We start from the raw sequence: 21,836 nt of genomic DNA, 5'->3' as shown, positions 1-21,836 counted from the left end.
ACTTTTTGTTGTATTATCAAGTAATCCTAAGGAGTCTCCCAACGATTGAAATTATGTCTAAGAACTTCTTCCATAAGGCTGGGTCTGTACTAGCAAAATGATCTGGGTGCTTTTTGCACACCCTGTGTACAAGTGGTGATGTTTATGCTCCCAATTTTTTAGAAACACTCACAACCAAATATTTGGCCAATAACTTACTATGTGCTTTTCTCATATGAAACATGAGCAGGTTGAACTACTCTCCAGGTTTGTTTTCAACACTAATGTGAGTTGTGATTGCATTTGCACATATATCTTAAAGAAAAAAAGTCTTAAAGAGATATAACTATTTCGTATGTATTTATATTGCATATAAGTGTCACACTGTAAGTTCAGATGCGGAAGACACTCATTTTTCTCATGTGGGCTCATTTAAAAGGCATGCTGCATCGGTGATATGGGCACTGACGTCGTAGCAGATGCTTTTTCTTCCTTTCACTGTGAGTGTTCAGTGTGAAGCCTATACTGGAGTTCTCATTTCACTGCTGTAACGAATGGTCATGTTTAAATACGGTCACATTATTTATTGCAAAGGGTCACAGAACTCATCTTTGTAACGGTCATGTGCTTGACACTGAAGTTGTTATGTAAACATTCAGTCATTGTGACAATGTAGACAAGTGATGACTACCTGAAGATGCACAACCACAGATTTTGGAAGCCTCTGAATTCATGACAGAGTTGTTAACTGGCAGTTTTGTTATTTCCTATAAGTACAAGGAAAGGAAGTATTACAGTTACTCATACCCATTTGAAAGAGGAAATTAATGTTTTCTAAAAAATTCTTTTTTAGTGAAGGAAGCCCATCCCCCAGAATGGAGCTGCTGCACAATATCGACCCAAACTTTGTAGATATTTCACCATGTGAGTATGTTGTTTATTGCTACTAACTTAAATCTCTGTGGCTTACAAAGATGGTTTTATTGCCTAGGGTCTCTCTAGCCTAATTCTCCTTTTCCACTTGAGTTTGCTCTAAAAGTAAACCTCTCTCCATGGCACCTGTGGCAACAATGTCACCGTGGCTTTGCTGACACAAACGGTGAATGCTGCTAATCAGCTATGTGACCTTCTAAGCCAGTCTCCTCCCCGAGCCCCAGCTTTCCCATCTATAAAAGGGCATCTATTGCTGCCCTATAAATAAATTCTTCAGTACCATTTTTCTAGATTCTGTATATATGCGTTAGAATACAATATGTATCTTTCTCTTTCTGACTCACTTCACTCTGTATAATAGGTTCTACGTTCATCCACCTCATCAGAACTGACTCAAATGTGTTCCTTTTATGGCTGAGTAATATTCCACTGTGTATATATACAACTTCTTTATCCATTCATCTGTCAATGGACAATCTAGGTTGCTTCTGTGTTCTAGCTGTTGTAAATAATGCTGCATTGAACATTGGTTCAACATTCAAGATACATGTGTCTTTTTCAATTTGGTTTCCTTGGGGTATATGCCTAGGAGTGGGATTGCTGGGTCATATGGTGGTTTTATTCCTAGTTTTTTAAGGAATCTCCATACCGTCTTCCATGGTGGCTGTATATATTCCATATATCAATTTACATTCCCACCAACAGTGCAAGACTGTTCCCTTTTCTCCGCACCCTCTCCAGCATTTATTGTTTGTAGACCTTTTGATGATGGCCATTCTGACTGGTGTGAGGTGGTATCTCATTGTGGTTTCGATTTGCATTTCTCTAATAATGAGCGATGTTGAGCATCTTTTCATGTGTTTGCAGTGGAGAAACAGACACAGAGAATAGCCTGATGGACATGGGGAGAGGGGAGGAGAGGGTGAGGCGTATGGAAAGAGTAACGTGGAAACTTATATCATCATATGTAAAACAGACAGCCAACGGGAATTTGCTGTGTGGCTCGGGAAACTCAAACAGGGGCTCTGTGTCAACCTAGAGGAGGGAATGGGGAGGGAGATGGGAGGGAGCTTCAAAAGGGAGGGCATTTTTGGACACCTATGGCTGGTTCATCTGGAGAAGGAAATGGCAACCCACTCCAGTATTCTTGCCTGGAAAATCCCATGGACTGAGGATCCTGGTAGGCTACAGTCCATGGGATCGCAAAGAGTCAGACACGACTGAGCGATTTCACTTTCACTTTCACATGGCTGGTTCATGTTGAGGTTTGACAGAAGACAACAAAATTCTGTAAAGCAATTATCTTCAATAAAAAAATGAAAAAAATAAAGTCAGAGAAAAGCAAATATTGTATATTACTACCTATATGTGGGATCTAGAAAAATGGCATAGATTATCTTATTTGCCAAGCAGAAACAGAGACACAGACACAGAGATAAATCATATGGACACCAAGGGGGAATAGGAGATGGATGAATTGGGAGATTAGGATTGACATATATACACAATTGATACTATATATAAAATAAATGATTAATTAAGAAATATTGCTATGATGACAATATCCCCTCAACTTATCTATAGGTTAAATGCATTCTCTTTTAAAATAGTGGCTGGGTGCAAGCTGAGAATAATTTTTACATTTTTAAATTTTAATTTAATTTTTATTTTAGATTGGGATGTGGTTGATTTATAATGTTGTATTGATTTTGGGTGTGCTACAGGTGGTTCAGTTGTTCACATGTACAACTCAATCACTTCAGTTGTGTCTGACTTTTTGCAACCCTATGAACGATAGCCTCCCCCTGCACCAAGTCTCCTCTGTCCATATGATTTTCCTGGGAAGAACACTGGAGTGGGTTGCCAGTTCCTCCTCCAGGGGATCTTCCTGGTCCAGGGACTGAACCCGTGTTCCTCCATTGCAGGTGGATTCTGTATCACTGAGCCACCTGGGAAGCCCATACATGTACATGTATCTGTTCTTTTCTGATTTCTTTTCTCATATAGGTTATTACAGAATACTGAGTGGTTTTTACATTTTTTTTCAGCTTTGTTATTACTTATTTTTAGATCTTTTTGAAAAATGAAAACTGTGGAGGGAGGTTCAAGAGGGAGGGAGCATATGTGTACCCATAGCTGATTCGTGTTGATGTATGGCAGAAGCCAACACAATATTGTAAAGCAACTATCCTTCAATTACAATAAATGTTAAAAAAAAAAGGAGAACCCATCTTTGATAAGCCAGTTCCCTCTCTGAGCCCCAGCTTTCCCATCTATAAAAGGAGAACCCATCTCTGAGCCTCCTGTAACCGTCAGCATAGTGCTGTTATTGTCCCGTTCTTACCTGAGAGTGTCAGAACCTCCTTCCAGAAAACTCAAGGCCAAATCAGCCAGCACATCATCTGATCAGGCTGCCCAGGTGCTACCCAGACCTGCCAGGTCTCATAAACCTGTGATTTTCTTGGCAATCCTGCAAGTTAGCTTGATTCTGCCTAGTGCCTAAATTAACCCATAGGGAAGCCTATTAATTCCTGCAGGGAGAGAGGCCATGAGGTGCTCCCACAGTGCCATAGGTTGTAATGCATGCAATAGCCCTTTATAAATACCATACCAGTGGCCCCGATGCCCCTGTGTCATGAGTTAGGGCCTAGAAAGTGTTAAATTAGATGCCAGGATCCATCGTCATGCCTCGTTGTGAGACTGTCTGCAGGACATATTGCTCTGACATTCCCTTCACTCACCTGGGTGCTCCCATCGCCTCTTTTAGACATAGCACTCCCCCATGGTTCAAACTCTTCTCACTCTTTTTTTGTCCTCTCCAATCTGTGCTACAGCCTGCTTTAGATTTTCCTGCCCAGAGGACCCCACAGTAATTCTGAGTGTGTCACCAGGCATTTGGGGTCCAGCTCTCCTTGCCAGCCTCACTCCAGGTCCTTCCTCCACCTTCTTGCCCTCCTAGACACTTGGCGTTTCCAAGTATGCACATCGTCATCCTTAGGTCTTGAGCGTGCCTTTCCCTATGCCTTTCGCTGCTCCTCCAGAAGTTTCCTCATCCCTTAAAACCCAGTCCACTTGTCCCACTTCTGTGAATGCTTTCCAGAAACTCCAGAGGAAACAGTACTCCTTCCTCTCCGCATATGTGCATCCCTTCATTTATGTCTCTGTATATGCTATGCTAAGTTGCTCAGTTGTGTCTGACTCTCTGTGACCCCATGGACTATAGCTCGCCAGGCTCCTCTGTCCATGGGATTTCTCAGGGAAGAATACTGGAGTGGGTTGCCATTTCCTCCTCCAGGGGATCTTCCTGACCCAGGGATTGAACCCAGGTCTCCTACATTTGCAGGCAGATTCTTTACTGCTGAGGCACTGGGGAAGAGTCCAACTCTTTACGACCCCATGGACTGCAACACACCAGGCTTCGCTGTTCATCACCAACTCCCAGAGCTTACTCAAACTTATGTCCATCAACTATCTCATCCTCTGTCGTCCCCTTCTCTTCCTGCCTTCAGTCTTTCCCAGCATCAGGGTCTTTTCCAATGAGTCAGTTCTTTGCATCACGTGACCAAAGTATTGGAATTTCAACTTCAACATCAGTCCTTCCAATGAATATTCAGGACTGATTTCATTTAGGATTGACTGGGTGAATCTCCTTGCTGTCCAACGGACTCTCAAGAGTCTTCTCCAACACCACAGTTCAAAAGCATCAATTCTTCAGCATTCAGCTTTCTTTATAGTCCAATTTTCACATCCATATATGACTACTGGAAAAACCATAGCTTTGACTAGACAGACCTTTGTTGGCAAAGTAATGTCTCTGCTTTTTAATATGCTATCTAGATTGGTCATAGCTTTTCTTCCAAGGAGCAAGCATCTTTTAATTTCACAGCTGCAGTCACCATCTACAGTGATTTTGGAGCCCCCTCAAAATAAAGTCTGTCACTGTCTTTATTGTTTCCCCATCTATTTGCCATTAAGTGATGGGACTGGATGCCATGATCTTAGTTTTCTGAATGTCGAGTTTTCAGCCAACTTTTTCACACTCGTCTTTCACTTTCATCAAGAAGCTCTTTAGTTCTTCTCTTCTTTCTGTCAGAAGGGTGGTGTCGTCTGCATATCTGAGGTTATTGATATTTCTCCCATCAATCTTGATTCCAGCTTGTGCTTCATCCAGCCTGGAATTTTGCATGATGTACTCTGCATATAAGTTTGCTCCAAGCATTAGAGTAGTGTGAATTATTACACAGCTTTGTTATTACTACATCCTTCCCATCTTTCTGGCCCTGTTCTGAAAGATCACTATATCATTCCAGTTTTCCATCTGCTGTCTTTCCTTTAGTGGGTCTCGTTGGCAGTGGTGAACCAGTGTCTCCTTCTATCATGAATTGTAGGAATTGATGTTAGACTTTTCTGAAGGAAGTCCTGCCTTCCACATAGAACCAGGGCATCAGGGCATCAGAGGAGTTCCTGCCACTGATGCATCAGTGAAGTGAACTCACTCAGTCGTGTCCAACTCTTTGCGACCCCGTGGGCTGTAGCCCACCAGGCTCCTTCGTCCATAGGATTTTCCAGGCAAGAATACTGGAGTGGGTTGCCATTTCCTTCTCTAGGGGATCTTCCCAACCCAGGGATTGAACCCAGGTCTCCCACATTGCAAGCAGACGCTTTAAGTTCTGAGCTACCAGGGAAGCCCATAGGGCCAGAGCCCCTCAAAAGCTGGCCTCTTGCCTTGTAGCATCTACACCACCTCCCCCTTACTCTAAGAGTACAAGCCACCACAGAAGCCCTTCCTACTGGTGGAGTTAGGGTTTTTTCCATGGCCACATACCTTGGTGGGTTGTGGCTTTGATATTAACAGTAAAAATGTTTCCAAAAGACTGGTGTGTACACGCACACACCAGAGGTCATAGGATCACCTGTGAGCCAGGAGATTCTGCAATAAAGCATAGAGAAATCTCAAAGAGCCATAGATCATACCCATGAGGATGACTACGGGAAGGGAGGAGTGGAGGAAGGAAGAGAACAACTGTTGAGAAGGATGTGACTTGGAGCGCTTGTGCACTGCTATTGGGAATATAAACTGGTACAGCCACTGTAGAAACAGTACAGCAGTTTCTCAAAAACATAAAAATACAACTGCCACATGATCCAGCAATTCCGTACCTGGATATATGCCCATAAGAATTGAAATCATGGATTTGAACAGCATTGTTCACAGTAGCTGGGAGGTGGGAGCCACCCAAATGTCCACCAAGAGAGGGACGGATAAACAAATTGTGCTACATACATACAATGGAGTATTACTGTCCAGTCTTAGAAAGAAAGGAAAATTCCGACACATGTTGCAGCATGGTTAAACCTTGAGGACAGTATAGTAAATAAGATATGCCAGTCACAAAAAAAGACAAATACCATATGATTCCACTCACATGAGGTACCTGGAGTAGTTGAAATCGTAGAGACAGAAAGTAGCACAGTGGGCTCTAGCGGCTGGGTGGAAGGTGGAATGGGAGTTGTTGGTCTTTAGTGGATATTGAGCTTTGGTTTTATAAGATAAAGAGTTCTGTGGACGGATGATGGTGATGGCAGCACAGGAATGTGATCGTACTTGATGCCACTGAACTGGACACTTAAAAATGGTTCAGATGGTAAATTCCATGTTATGTATTATATTGTACCAAAATTTTAAAAATTAAAAATAAATAAAATGTAATCCTCCCCCCCAAAAAAAGCATAGAAACTCCATGAAGACAGGATCTATAACATTTTCTTTTATTGCCATATTTCCAGTGCATAACACAAGGCCTGCCATCATACTAAGTTCTCAATAAGTATTTGTTCATGAATGATGACTAGACCAACAGGTTATAGTCTTTGTTTTATTGTCTCTTAGCCTTTCTTGAACCTAAAAGTGCCTCCAGATGACAATTCACACTCTCTTCTTAAACCCTGAACTCATATCCTACATTTAGTGCCTAAAAAAAAAAAGAAAGAAAAACTCACAAGCTCCTTATTTTAATTAACATTATCACATACAGATGTTTGAAACTACTTATCCAGCATATAAATGCCCACCCTCACTCTTCCCCTCATGGAAAATATCCAGTGATGTGGCATTTTCCCTGCCTGCTTCATCTCTTTACTCCAGACTTCCTTGATGAACAAATGAAAGAAAGTGAAAGTGTTAGTCACTAAGTCATGTCCAACTCTTTGGGACCCCATGGACTGTAGCCCACCAGGCACCGCTGTCCTTGGGATTCTCCAGGCAAGAATACTGGAGTGGGTTGCCCTTCCCTTCTCCAGGGGATCTTCCCGACCCAGGAATCAAACCTGGGTCTCCCGCACTGCAGGCAGATTCTTTACCGTCTGAGCCACCAGGGACAAATATGTATAAATATAAAGCCCCCGGCCTGGTTTCAGCTCAGCTGACTTCCCCTCTGAGCTGAGGGTGCAGCTGCTTCTTGCGGGTCTCTGTTCCCATTTCCGCCTTTCTGGAAAGCTCCCTCTCATTGCTGCTCTGGGCACTGGCTCTCTCAGTGCCCGCAAAGCGGCCTCTGCTTTTATCTCTCTTGCCCCCGGGCCCCCGGCCAGTGTCAAACATATGGTTTATAATTGCTTCCCCTTGTGCTTTGAGGAAGCTTCTTATTCATCTTCAGAGGCTTTGTTTTCAGGTGACCTTGCATGGACTCATTTCGGTCTCTGTTCAGGTAGTACCTTTTTCTCCTCCTTCATTGCTAAGAGTAGATCCTGAGAGGTATTTATTCTCCTCCTGTCCTTCCACGTCTGTGAAGGGTCTCTTTCTAGCAGGCTGACCTGACTCAGGGTCTGTCTCCATCTGCACAGGGTGGCCCATGGAGGAAGCCTGTGCAAGAGTCTGGGGGGAGACGATGGTACCGTCGAAGGTGATTTGTGGGAAAGCCTGGAGACATTCACAGGGCAGGGAGCAGCCGCGACCCCCGGTTAGGCTCCGAGGTCCTACAGTGTGAATGCCACTCGGCCTGGTTCTGAAGCGCTCCAGCCCCAAATTCTGTGGTCCCCTCGGTTCTAGCCAGCCAGTTCTCATCCCCATCCTGCCTCAAATCAGGAGGAGAAATGGTTTCAAAGGTATTAGTCTGCCTTAGAGAACACCCCAGGCTTGCCCTGGGCTATTCTGAGGTAAAGAATATGAGGTCCGTCTATGACCACAACTCACCTTGGAAGTCAGATGTGGCTTTCGGTGAATCGTCAGAATCCTCACGTCTATCCGCTTGTGTGACCTGATGCACATGCACACATATGAAGCGCTCAGCCCCCCGCTGGTGGAAGCCTGATTAGAGATGAAGGGCCCTGACAGATGTTAGCATTTTCCACTCCAAAGGCCAAGGCTTCAAAGTGAGTCTGTACATCTTCGTCACTATTGCACTGAAAGGGCCTCTTCTTTTCAGAGGTTATAATAGGATGTTATTTCTGCTCATGAGTACAGGGTGAAAGAACAGTCTTCACTCCCTCCCCTCCTCTCACACATTCTCTGTGGTAAAATCTTCAGGTCTGTACTCTAGATCCAGGGGTGGTCCAGGTTTACATGCTTGCAGCTGCTCCCTGTTTTCCTCTTTAGAACAAATTCAGATCCACTTCCTGACGCTAAGTTGCCGTTTCCGAGGTGATTTGTTCAGTAGATCCTGCCCGTCCACAGTAGGTACAGCTGTAGGTTGTCATTGTTCTGTTGGCTAAGTTGTGTCCAACTCTTCATGACCCTATGAACTTCAGCATGCCAGGCTTCCCGGTCCTTCATCAACTCCTGGAGCTTGCTCAGACTCATGTCCACTGAGTCGATGATACCATCCAATCATCTCATCCTGTCATTCCCTTCTCCTGCCTTCAATCTTCCCCAGCATCAGGGTTTTTTCCAGTGGATTGGCTGTTTGCATCAGGTGGCCAAAGTATTGGAGCTTTAGCTTCAGTCCTTCCAATGAATATTCAAAGTTGATTTCCTTCGTGATGGACTGGTTCGATCTCCTTGTAGTCCAAGGGACTCTCAAGAGTCTTCTCCAACACCACAGTTCAAAAGCATCAGTTCTTCAGTGCTCATCTTTCTTTATGGTGTAACTCTCACATCCATACATGACTTCTGGAAAAAACCCTAGCTTTGACTATATGAACCTTTGTTGGCAAAGTGTACAAGAGATCATTTAGGCTTTAGCTTTTGTTGAAAGAGGACATAGACACAGGCCCTCACTTACCTGCTTGACAGCTGTTGGTGGTCCCCAGCTGCCCACAGCCATGTGCAGACTCCTTGGCCTGCCTCCTGCAGCCTCTGTGATTCCCCTCAGCACCGTTGCAGCATCCTCTACCATCTTCCTTTGCTTCTCTGACCCTTCTCAAGGGCCCAGGTCACATTCTCCTGCTCCATGAAGCCCTCCCCAACCCTCCAGACTTGAGTCCCTTGAGTTTTCCTGGAGCATCTTGAGACACTGAGATCTTGCTTCTTCCTCCTGCAGTTATTTATGTTTATGGTTTCCCCATCCAGAGCCATACACTCCGTGGAGGGCAAGGTTTCATCATATATGATGAAATATATATATATTATATGTGTATATATATATATATATACATATAAAATATATACAAAGGGCTCTCTTGAGGCCCTTTGTGTAAGGAGATGTACACATCCCCAAAGAATGCATGCTGATAAATTAGTCATTTAGGTTGGTTATCATCTGCTCATTTAATTAGAAGACATCTAAAAAGAGCTGTAATACCATACATTATTTCAAAGCCCTTTCGTGTCTTTCTGGGCATCTTGGGGAAGTACCAACACAGGGCGGCTTTCTATCATTCAACCTGAAATGATATATTGAGCAGGAAAAAAAAAGTTAGGTGGAATGCTTGAGGCCAGCCAGCTGTCAGTGAGATTTCCCATCACTGCATGGAGTACCAGCAGCTAGAAGGCACCCTGACAGTCAGGTCAGCCATCCACTTTATAATCCAGGTGGAGAAACTGAGGCAGCAGGTCACACACACCTAATAAATAACAACCCTGGACCTCAGGGCTCTGCAGGTCCAGGCTTCACGTATAAGACACGATCTGCTGACCTCAGAGGTCTCTGTTTTCTGTTCTGCACTGATTTTGTGAAAAAAGTACAGTCACCTCCCTCAAATACCCAGCGTGTTGATGGAGGATTATACATTTAAATGAGTCTGGGGCAGCAGATCTACTTGTGACACTAACCTTGCTGTTTCACATGTAACCTGACTCTGTGGATGATGGCAGCTTCTCTTTGCAAGGCTTGTTATGGAAACTGTTTGTGCCTCGTGGTAATTATCTCTGCGGAGGGTGGTGGGATGAGGGAGTGGGGTGTGGCTGAGGCGGAGTAGCCTCCTGGAACTTGTAGAGCTCCAGGGTGTCAGAAAGACCTGGATCTGAATTCCAGCTTTGACGTATTTCCTGTGAGCTGGTAGATAAGTTCTCTGTTTTCTGTTCCATTACCTATAAATTGGGGACGGTTATAGGTATCGCCTCTAAATATGTTCAAACAATAGCAAATAGCAATTATATACTGACTGTTGGGGTTGGAGGTGTAGTGTCCGTACTTTTTATGTTCAGTGTGTCTGCAGTTTCAATTTTTAGTAATGAGCACACATCATCTCCTTAACCAGGAGTAAAGCCATAAAAATTATTTTTTAAAACCAGCTTAGAGGATTCTTGTGAGAGTGTAATATCTGGAAAACTGCTGGGTTCTTAGCGAGGGGAAGTGGAGGCCATCCCAGAGTTCTTGGTTGCTATGCCCACCTGTCCTGGGTCAGAGAAGCTAGCATGTGACAGCATTTTTCGTCAGGTGTTAGTCCTGATATCCTGACCTTCTGAGCTGCCATTCTTTCTCTAGAGCAAACATAAGAGCTCATTTTACAGCTTGTCACAGAATTAGCAGAATTTTGTGTCTTCTCTTGCTGCCAGTGTTTGCCTGCAGAGGTTCGTCAAATTTTCCTTGGTGTGGGCTGGTCAAGCCCTCAATCACAGAACCTAAATACAGATAACTTTTCTCCTCTTTAATTTTCAAAGGCTTTTAGTCTGCCTCCTTGACTTTGGGGAGTACTAAAGTGTGTTTGGAAATCTGGCCTTTCTGATGCTGAAGGCCGTCCCACAAGCCTCGTTTCCCGCCCGCCCCACTTCACACAGGGCATCTCAAGTAACATACATCAAACCTTCGCTGTTAACACTTGGTGCTGGCATACTGGCTTTCATCCTGAGAAAATAAATAAACCAAACCAAACCCACAGCACTTTAAAAACACTAATTAATCCTCACCACAGGCCTAGACTACACAGAAATGGCAAATCCCACTGCCCCAATTTTATGTTTGAAGAAATCAGAGTAAGCACCTTTTTTAAGGCTTCTCAGGGCCAGATAACAGAGGCTGACTTGAAGGGCTTGGGCCGGGCCTGCCTCTGGGAGATGGGTGTCTGGCCATGTGGTTACTTGCTCGAAAGCTCACTTACATGTCAGCTTAATTTTTTTCCCCCAAGGTTATGTTGATGCCACATCCTCTCATTTCCAACTGACCTCTTATTTATTTGGTTACTTTTCTTTAATTCTGGTAGAGCTTAGAAATTTTAGCAATGGCTTCCAAGAGCAGCCTGACAATTCCGATTTATTCAAAGGTCGATGCTTATTTTGATACCCAGCATAGAAGTAGGCCACCCTCCAAATAATCCCTTTCAGATCCAGGCCCTGCGCCCACTCCACCCTCCACACTGGAGACCTCTTTGTAGCTAGATCTCTTCAAGATTTGGGAATGTGCAGACTCTCTGCTTTCTCTCCCAGTCTAAACTACGCATCTTTCTACCTCAGTCCCCTAGTCCTACAACCTATAAGGGTAAAGATAGATATATACTGTTCTTGAAATTGTCAACCATAATATTTTGGAAAGACATAAAACCTCACTAAATTCCATGGGACAAATCCAGTGCAGTTAAATTGTGGTAAGTCTACTTTCTCAATACTGACTAATCTGGTCAGATTTTTGGCGGGCCTTAGGGTGCCTATGTATAAGGCTGAAATGAAACTTAAAAACATTTCTGAGAAGTAAGCTGTAGAAAGCTGAGGATGTGGTGTGCTTTAATAACCTATAATGTAATATGTTGGGCTTCCCAGGTGACACTGGTGGTAAAGAACCTGCCTGCCAATGTAAGAGACGTAAGAGATGCGGGTTTGATCCTTGGGTCAGGAAGATCCCTGGAGGAAGGCATGGCAACCCACTCTAGTATTCTTGCCTGGAGAATCCCATGGACAGAGGCGCCTAGAAGGTTACAGTCCACAGGATCGCAGAGAGTTTAGACACAACTGAAGCGACTTAGCACACACACACACACTGTGTAAGATGTCACTGATCAGGCATGGTATGTAGAGAATAAAATCTGTTACCTCTGGCAGTGAATACCTAGAGAATAAATACACGGCCTCTGCTTCTGAAGAGCCTTTTGAATCAGAGGAAAAATATATATATGCCCAGGAAGTGATATTAGCACAGTTATGAAATAAAGTAGCAACAAATGATAAGCAATAGAAATCAAATACATAGGCACTAAGGAGAAATGAAGAAATAATGAAAGGCATTTGGGGGTGATTAGGGTAGATTTGCTCAAAAAGTATAGCTTTAAATTTATTATCTCAACAACTTTGGTTTTATCTTTCTTGATTTTTATCACCTTCCTCTCCCATTAAAACTGTCCACGAGGGCAGACAGTTTTATCTTTCGTATTTGTTATTTTCCCTAAGCATCTGGAAGAGTGACACAAGCAAAACAATAGTCAAATAAATTTCCTTCTTTATTTAAAGAAAAATGGAAAAAGGAAAGATTTAGGAAAGACTTTAACAGATCTTTTAAAAAGAAATTAGATGTCAGAGGTACTTGATTTGTAATAGCTAATGTTTGTTCATAAAGTAACACAAAAACTTTAGATTTGGCTTAATATAGCAGGTAAGCATCTGACACTAGTGTCATTCCTAATCATGACAGGAAGTCATGATTATTTTGATCACTTATTCATTCCAGAGCCTTTCCTCTATATCATTTTATAAAAATTCCTTTCAGAAAATAATTTGGTCTTTATCTGACTTTCAGCTCCTTTCTCAAAAGAGAAAATAAGAATAAAAGAGGAAAGATAAAGAAACTCAGCTCAAGTACCACCCTCCCTTCTAATCATTTGCCTGAAATGTAAGAATTATTTGTAAGATAAATATGTCATTTAAAGAAAGTTGAGGATTGGATTTTGGTTATTTCTTGGACAAGGTAGAATGTAGTATCTGATTTCTGTTAACAACTGATGTTTAAATATTTTAATGTTAGAGACCGAAAAAAAACCTAAACCTTTCTCTTTTTCTCATTCAACTGTATTTTCAAATTTATGTGAGGTTGTTTTTTTCTTAATCTTTCCTCAAATTATAAAGGACACATTTACCCTACATTAAGCTCAAATGAATATACATTCTTTTTAAATGAAAATATTGACAGTCTAAACCAAATTAGAAAAGAATGGAAAGAGGTATTACGTAAACCGTCAGACACTTGGAAGAGCATGCAAGCAAATCTAAGAACTGCATGTTTTTCATAATTTTATATTTTCCCTTTTAAAAAATTTTCACTTTCCAGATTGTTGGTGGTTTGGCAGCTCCATGGATGACATCAACTCTTCCATTGTGCAGTATCTGCTTTCTTTTAGATAACTGAGGGCGCTTCATCAAGTTTGGGTGACTAAGTTGATTTTAAAAACCAACTGGGTTTGAATTTAAATTCCCCTAACTGCTAAATCAAACACATTCTTGACCTTAGGCCTACTTGTAAGCACTCTTAAAAACGTATATTGCACATAGACTGCTTTATTTCTTGAAGGAGAAGTAAGCAAGTGAGAGAAAAACATACTTCGTAAAGTTCCTGATCATATTGGTCAAAATGCACTGTATTGTCAGTGTGGTACCCCAGCCATTCAGATGCTTTCACGCCAAGCATCCTCTTTTCTCTTATTTAATCTGACATCAAATCAAGAGGATAATCACCTCGGCAGGCATTGTTTTCCCATCTCAGAAATTACAGAGTGTCCTGAGCTCTAGTCTCTATCAGCAATCAGGGATAGCTTCTGACCATCAGCAAGGCAGTGATGAAAACATTAGACTAGAAGTTAGACTGTGATGGGGAAGAAGAAAGCAGTCTCTGAACAGTACCAACAACTTTTCCTCTTTGCCTAGGAAGTCACTTGTGACCACGCTTGCATTCCAAAAGTCTGATCTGTCACTCGACCGCAAACCAGTGCTTCTCAGATTAGAATGGGCATGTGGATCACTCAGTTGAGTTGGGCTGGGCTGGGGCCTGCATTCAGTCTTTCTAACAAGCTCTCAGGTGGAGCCAATGCTGCTGGCTCTCTGGCAATACTTTGAGTAGTCCCTAGTCTAGGAAGGACTTTTACCTGATTTAAAGCTCAAGATTTATAATTTAAAATATTTGCATAAATATTTGATTGAAGACTAAGTAAATGTTTTTTGTGTGAGATATGCAGTTAAAGACAGAGATATAAGACCTTAAATCTCAGACATGTTTTATAGGTCTTCATAAATTTCCCCCAGTCCCTATTTAGGCTAGTTGGACAGGAATTTACATTGTCTTTCTCATTATCTAGATGTCAAATTGTTTCCCAATCCTAAAGTAATCTGGCTTTTAATGAAAAACATCCAAAATATATTTCGGCCAGCGAGGCATGAAGATTTTAGAGCTTATCTCAGAAACTTGGTTCCTTTTTCCCTTTGTTCCTGATGTTCCCATTCTGTCAACATTCAGGGGAAAAAAAACTCAAGCTTCCAAAATATGGTCGTGAACTGAGCAACTGCCCAGGAAGCAGTTCCCAACCCTACAATGAAGTAGCCAATTTCTTTTTTTTTTTTTTCTTAAATTTTTTTTAATATAAATTTATTTATTTTAATTGGAGGCTAATTACAGTATTGTAGTGGTTTTGCCATACTTTGACATGAATCCGCCACGGGTATACATGTGTTCCCCATCCTGAGAGGTAACCAATTTCTACTCAAATTCTCTGAGACCCTCCCTGCTTGGGTTGTGTGTTCTGACTCCTTCCAGGTCCTGCTCTGGTCTTGGAGGGTATTGGGGACGGGTACAGGGAAGCTCCAGTGAGCCCCCGAGAGACTATGTGGAAGTAGGAAAGCTCCCCATGTTCATGGTTTTGTAAATGACTGAGAGGTTTCTCTCAAGTGGCTTTTGACATGCATGCATCCATGTGGCTGGTCAGAGAAGTGGCTGGAACACCTGTTGCTCCATCACCCTGTCTCCTAGGAACACAGCATCCTCACCCAGTGTTATTGTGTGAGCTGGTCATACATCCTGGTGTCAGCAAGTTCGTTTTCTTTTGTCACCTCTCAAAATTAGAAATATAGACATGTCTACAGCTTCAGAGCATCTGAAAAACATATCTTGTCACCACATTTAGAGGGAAAATGGTAGAATTTGATGTTCCTATAATATTGTAAAGAAGAAAACCTATTCTTTTTTTCCCTATGAATTGATGCCTTTGTTTGGAACATCGTAAGAGGATTCAGTATAGTTTTCCTTTAAAGTGTTTGGAGACAGTACAAAATAGATAACTAAAGAGAACTGACTGTGTAGCACAGGGAACTTGACTCTGTGGTGACCTGGGAAGGAAATCTAAAATAGAGTGGATGTATTAATATGTATAACTGATGTACTTTTGCTTACAGCACAAACTAATGCAACATTGTAAAGCAACTATACTCCAATAAAATGTTCTTTCTGTTTAGAGATGGAAACAAAATATTATATGTAGTATCTAAGAGGAAAAAATGCAGAATAGAAAATTTTATGTTCATTATTATCTCAATTGCATACAAAAATATGGGCATTAAAATAGGATTAGAAGGAATATGCCAAAATGTTATGATGGGCCATTAGCTTTTGAGAGTGAGATTGCAGATGACTTTTATTACCAGTTTTCATTCTGTTCAGTATAGGCCAGATTTTTTTTTACAAGTTATGCTGTTACTCTTGCAATTAAAAAAAAAAAAATAAAGAACAAAGAAAAAGCAAACAAAGTAACACTGTGATCAGGCTGACAGTCCCTGAGCCTTAACCTCCTCACACCAAACATGCCTGAAGCTCTGTGCTGGGACTTGGGTCTGTGTTTAATTGTTTGATGTTTTTATGTGATATGGATCTGTGTACTGCCTTGGTGACAGGAATACATTAAAGTGTCTCAATAAAGACCAAACTCATCTATTTTTCCAAAATCTATATTTGATTAATTCTACAAAGGTCCAGGTCAAAGTTATTCCTCAAACCTCATTATTTTAATAAAGAAGCCCAAAGTTTCCATGTTTGCCAGGGAATTCATTATCATTGTAAAGCAGCAAAAGGTCACAAAATGTCTCCTTCCACAATCAAATAGCATATAAGAAAAATTTTCTTATTCTCAACAATTCATTACCCCACCAGAACCAAGAGAAACCTCTGACATTTGCTTCAGGGGAAGTAAATGTTCCGTAGATCATGGAGAAAAATGACAAACAAATTAATGAAAAACAAATACACTCCTGCAGTATCCTCAGCCATGCCAGACCAAACACAAGTCAAAGTCAGCTTTTATTCTCAGGTCTTTCCAACTCTGAAGACTGACAGTTTCCATAATGGCATCAGCAGTTTAGTTACAGAAAGCCGTACACACACCAAAGAAACACAAATTAAAGAAACATGCGGTGGAAAAAGAGAAAGAGAAATTCTATCATTTTATGCATATTTAACTGTAGTGGGAAAGTTGTTGCTGGCAAAGCATTGTTGAAATCTTGAGCTAATAAGTGGAAGTATTCTAGAAGTTATTCCCCACCCCCCTCGCCTTCATAATGCTTTATACAAAATTGTAACTTGACTGAAGTTAGCAGTGCTCAATTTTCCCACATCCTAAAAATTCCTTCCTTTAATTCTGCCTCATTCTAGCCAGCTTTCTCTTCATCTTTAAACCTTGTCAAGGAGTAGCATACATATTCTTTCTCTGCATCTTCAATTTCCATTCATTTACAAACAATTTAATTTTAACATCAAGTATATTTTTATTTTTTAAAAATACAAGCAGTACAAATAAAACCAAAATTCATGTGATTGCCCCCCAGCCTCAGGCCCCTTCCCAGAGGAGACATCTGGTAGCAGTTTTGTCCTTCTGGACCACTGTCAATGTACATACTTAACACAGTAAGGCCTTAACAGACTTATGTATATCTGTGTATATATTGTACTTTGTTTACATAAATAGTACTTTTTTGCCACTTTCTTTTGGTACCCAATGATCTACCTTGGAGATCTTTCCAGGTCAGTAGGTATGAATCAGTGGTTTTTCAACTGGAAGCAATTTCTAGAAACATCTTTTGATGGTCAAAACCAGGTGGAAGTGCTCCTGGCAGCCAGGGGTGCTGTTAAACGCCCTAAAGTGCACAGGCAGCCCCCCTTCACAAAGAATTTTTCACCCCAAGTGTCAATAACGCCAACATTGAGAAACCCTGATATGAATCTACTTATTTTAACCTCCGCATTGTATTCCATAGTTTCTTTCACCAGTCACATAACAGTGTACATTTAGATACATTTTTAAAAACCTTTATTGAACTGTAGTTGATTTATAATGTTTTCATTTTGCTGTACAGCTCAGTGATTCAGCTGAACATACATACATTCTTTTTATATTCTTTTCCATTATAGTTTATCATAGGTGAATTATTTAAAATGTGCTGATTTGTGCTCATTAGTGAGTGCATCTCCCACTGACTTTTCACTCAGCTACAATATGCTTTCTCCCCCAAATACCTGCTAGGTCACCAGTAGCCTCCTAATTTCCCAATTCCTTGGCTTCTTTTTTGGGTGAGGCCACAAAGCCTTTCTGAGACATTAGTCCAGGCCCATGCCTCTTATCCTGGAAGCATGTCCCGCCCCCACCGAGGCTCCGCCCCACCCGAGGCTCCGCCCCCACCTGAGGCTCCGCCCCATCTGAGGCCCCGCCCCCACTTCGCTGCTCCCCGCTGCCTTGCTGGTTGCACTCTCCCTGGCTGGCCAACCACCACTTCCGGAGCTCCAGCGGCCCTCAAGCCACTGTGCTTGGCATTGGTGACGTGAAGACGGACTGAGGAGGTCCCTGCCCTGGAGACCCCCTGGTCCAGGAGGCATGTGCAGGAGCTGTACAAAGTGAGACATGCCCTCATCAGGGTATAGGCTAAGCCTGCTGAGTGACTGAATAAATGACTAAAGTGTCAAAGATCTTAAAGGACAATAGGAAATGTTTTCCCTTCACTGTTCAGAATTTATTGCGTATTTTATCTTCATGACTGCTTCTCCCACCACATAGATTTAAAAAAATAAATCAAGAAAAAGACTTTCCTCCCATTTTCCCACCACCGCTCTTATTTCCCCCTGCTTTGAAAGAGCAACTGCATTGTTTCACATTTGCTCTTCAGGGAATGCACTTGGCCTTGGCCATGGCAGAGAAAAGATCAAATTAGAGATCAAGCCCGCCTGCTGCAGCTGGGAAGTGAGACTGGTCCTCCCTCTCCTCCTTCCGGAGCCTCCTTCCCCTCCCCCGTTTGTTCTTTACAGACTCTTGGGACTGTGAGGCCGTCACCTCCCACCAGCCCCTCACTCTGGTGAGGGGTCTCTGGGAGAGGGCAGAGTGCCGCTGCTGTCTGACCCTTGTTTCCCTGGAGCAGGGAACGTTAAGCCCCTACCTGAAAGCTGACAGCAAAGCAAAGCTCCGTAAATCCAGTTCAGTGCTCCAAGTGGACTCCTTAAGCGGGGACTGAATGGTCCCTGGGTCGGCCCTGAGAAACACAAAGGTCAAGGGGACGTGGCTCTGACACTGAGGAGCCGGAGGGAACAGAGGGTGGGGGCACATATAAGCAGCCACTTAGAATGCAAGGCAGGATACAAGTAGTCCTACGAACAGGACTGAGTCAAGTTGCTTAAGGAGAAAAGAGGGGGAGGGATTAGTTATGACAGGGGATCAAGCAAGGCCCTTGAAAGTCATTTCCCCTCTCTCTCAGAAATACGAGCAGCTTCGTTTGATGGATTCTTTCAGTTTGAACACAAGGGAAGTAGGATTTTGGGAAGGAGGGATGACTCGTCAAGAGAACTAGACTCTAGAGTGCTGTTCTGCTGAGCGCCACGTACCTAGTTTGAGTGAAGCCCCGAACCTCAGATGTGGGAGTTTCTGTTTTTGTTATTCAGTGGCTAAGTCATGTCCGATTCTCTGCGACCCCATGGACTGCAGCACACCAGGCTTCCCTGTCCTCCACTATCTCCTGGAGTTTACTCAAACTCATGTCCACTGAGTCAGTGATGCCATCCAACCATCTCATCCTCTGTTGCCCCTTCTCCTCCTGTCCTCAATCTTTCCCAGCATCAGGGTCTTTTCCAATAAGTGGGATTTTTTTTTTCTTACATACTTATCTCAAGTCTTAATAAAAAATAGTGTCTGTCTTTGCCCCAAATACTCATGTCTGAACAGCCCTGGTTATATGTCAGGGATCTTAGTCTGACTCATTTCTGTTCAAGACCATTTTGTGCAAGTCATTTTATCTAATTCTTAAAGGCGCACCCACTGATCAGATCTGTGTAGAAGTTCTGTAGGGCTCTATTTGTATTTCTGATTCCTTAAGTTGAAGCCTGGTGGGGTCCTGAGTGCAGAAAGGACAAAGCTGGGGCAGAGATGCTTTTATTGTAAATATAAGTCCCTCTAGGCAGATGGCAGAAAGGAAGCTCTGACAGACGTGTGGGTTTGTGGAGGGCAGCCCTAACAGACAGAACGAAGCAGTTGGTCGAGTGGGTCAGTGAACCAGGAACACAATAGGAAGAAGCAGGGCTGGAGTTTGCTCCTGGTTTATGAACACCCACTCTTTATCTCCCCAAGTCGAGAAGTAAGTGAGCTGGAGTCGGGAAGCACGTGGGGCATGGCTCCAGATACTCCCAGAGGGCTGCTCGCTTCACTTCCTGTTGCTGTGTATCAAATGACCACATACCCCCGGCTCCAGACAACACCCATGTATTATCTCCCAGTTCTCGAGGTCAAGAGTCGGGCAGGCTCAACCGGGTTCTCCGTGTAAGGTCTCACCAGGCTGCAGTCGCGGCGTGAGTCAGTCTGCCCTGGCCCCTGCAGGCATGCAGGGGGGTTCTGCCCCCGGCTCTCAAGGTCCTTGGAAGAATGTGGTTGCTTGTAGCTGTAGGACTGAGGTCCCAGTTCTCCCTGCAAGGTCTTCCCAGCTTCTAGAGGCCATTCTCACGTCTTTGCCCTGTGACCCCAGAGCCAGAAAGAAACCTCCTCTAGCCGAATCCCTCTCGGGGCTGGAATCTTTGATCTTGCTTCTGCTATGAGCCAGAAAAATCCCTGCTTCTAAAGGGCTTGTGATTCACTTAGGCCACCCAAATTGTCTCCCTCTCTTGAAGTCACTGATTAGTGACCTTCATCACATCTTCCCTTTTGCCACGGAAGTCACATAATCCTGGGAGTAAGACCAGGGGCAAAGGTCATGGTGTTAGGATTCCAGCAAACACAGCTGCCCAGGGTATGGTTCCATCTGACCTTGAAATGATACCTGGAGATCCAGGGCCTCGACCCGAAAACCTTCACTGAGAGTAGGGCTGAGGGGTGGTGAGTGACACAGAAAGGAAGAGTTCTCCAGGAGCCGAACTGGGGACTTTTGAAGGCAGAACCAGAGGAGGAATTAGGCTCCGGCATGTTTGCTGAGAAGGTTTTTTGCGAGGCCCTGGAAGCATTAGAATAATGGAGGACAACATGGGGTCCCTGCCATTTCAGAATCCACAAGCTAGTATAGTTATGAGCTCTCTCCTAGACTGGACACCCTGTCTGACCAAATCTGTACCCCGAGAAAGCTGCAAAACTTCAGGAAAATGCTTTTAATATTTTACCAACCTGCCTGAGTGACCGCTGCTGCTGCAGCCACTTCCAACTTTCTACTAAAGGGAGTCCCTCGGGCCCTGAGAAATAGGGACTTCAGAGCCAAGGTTGTGGTTCCCAAAGGGCCCCAAGGCCTCGGGGTGCTCTGGCAAAAATGGCAGCAGAGGCAGGGGATTTCAGGCAGGGACCAAAAGCCTCGCACTACAGCAAAAGGGCCTTCATGAAGGAGGAGGGGCCCCAGGAGGCGGCCTTGCTCAGATCCATCATAAACTATCAAAGGTGGGTAGTGCCCTGTGTTATTTCAAAATACCTCCAGAGTCGTGAATTCCTCAGTCTCCCTCATAAGGCCATGGTTCTTTATTTTACCTTTTCCCAATGTGTGAATTCTTTCCCCTTTTTTCATTCCTTTGTGGAAATAAAAAGCCAGTCCTTCACACTGGTTTCACAATAATATGTCATATGTAGCTTTCTTCTGAGCATGCAAATGACTAATGTTTGGAACTTTTCTTATTACTCAGTAGAATCTGGACCTGAGCAAAAAGTCAGGTAAAAGTGGAGCTCTGGAAAAGCTATCTTCAGGAAAATGTGGGAGCAAGGGTAGTAGGTCAGATGCTTTCTGCTCCCTTCCCCTTTTTGACAGGCTGCCGTGTGCAGTTTTATACGTTGCTAACTGCACAAGGGCACTGTGTATCCTCCATCTGCCAAGTTATACTTCTTGGCACAGAAAGGGCATCTTGTTCTAATTTAAATAAGGTACTCTGTAAACTTGTGGGGCCCTGCCCTTTGCACCTGCTCTCTTTATCTTGAACTTGTGAGCCACAGTGAATTAGGTGACAAGTGATCAGTCTCTTAGACAGAAAGCAGGGAAGAGGCAGTGGAAACAAGAAGGAAGGCCAAGGAAACAATTCTTAGGAGGAATCAGTAGGAAAAGGCAGGGAGATGGAAAAGAGGTGGTCGGTCATAGCACCTCCTAATTAGGA

General features: G+C 43.2%; 1 protein-coding gene across 1 annotated transcript in view; it reads left to right on the top strand.

Moving 5' to 3' along the window:
- ARSB (arylsulfatase B) overlaps window positions 1-21,836 on the top strand; it is a 162,608-nt gene that overhangs the window by 104,686 nt on the left and 36,086 nt on the right. Inside the window, exon 6 of the mRNA XM_065941938.1 lies at window positions 833-903. Within this exon, the coding sequence (XP_065798010.1) occupies window positions 833-903 (71 nt within the window). The remainder of the gene's footprint in view (window positions 1-832; window positions 904-21,836) is intronic.

Source organism: Muntiacus reevesi, chromosome 7 (assembly GCF_963930625.1).
Source record: "Muntiacus reevesi chromosome 7, mMunRee1.1, whole genome shotgun sequence".
Taxonomy (NCBI): Eukaryota; Metazoa; Chordata; class Mammalia; order Artiodactyla; family Cervidae; genus Muntiacus; species Muntiacus reevesi.
This window is presented reverse-complemented; position numbering and strand designations above follow the sequence as displayed.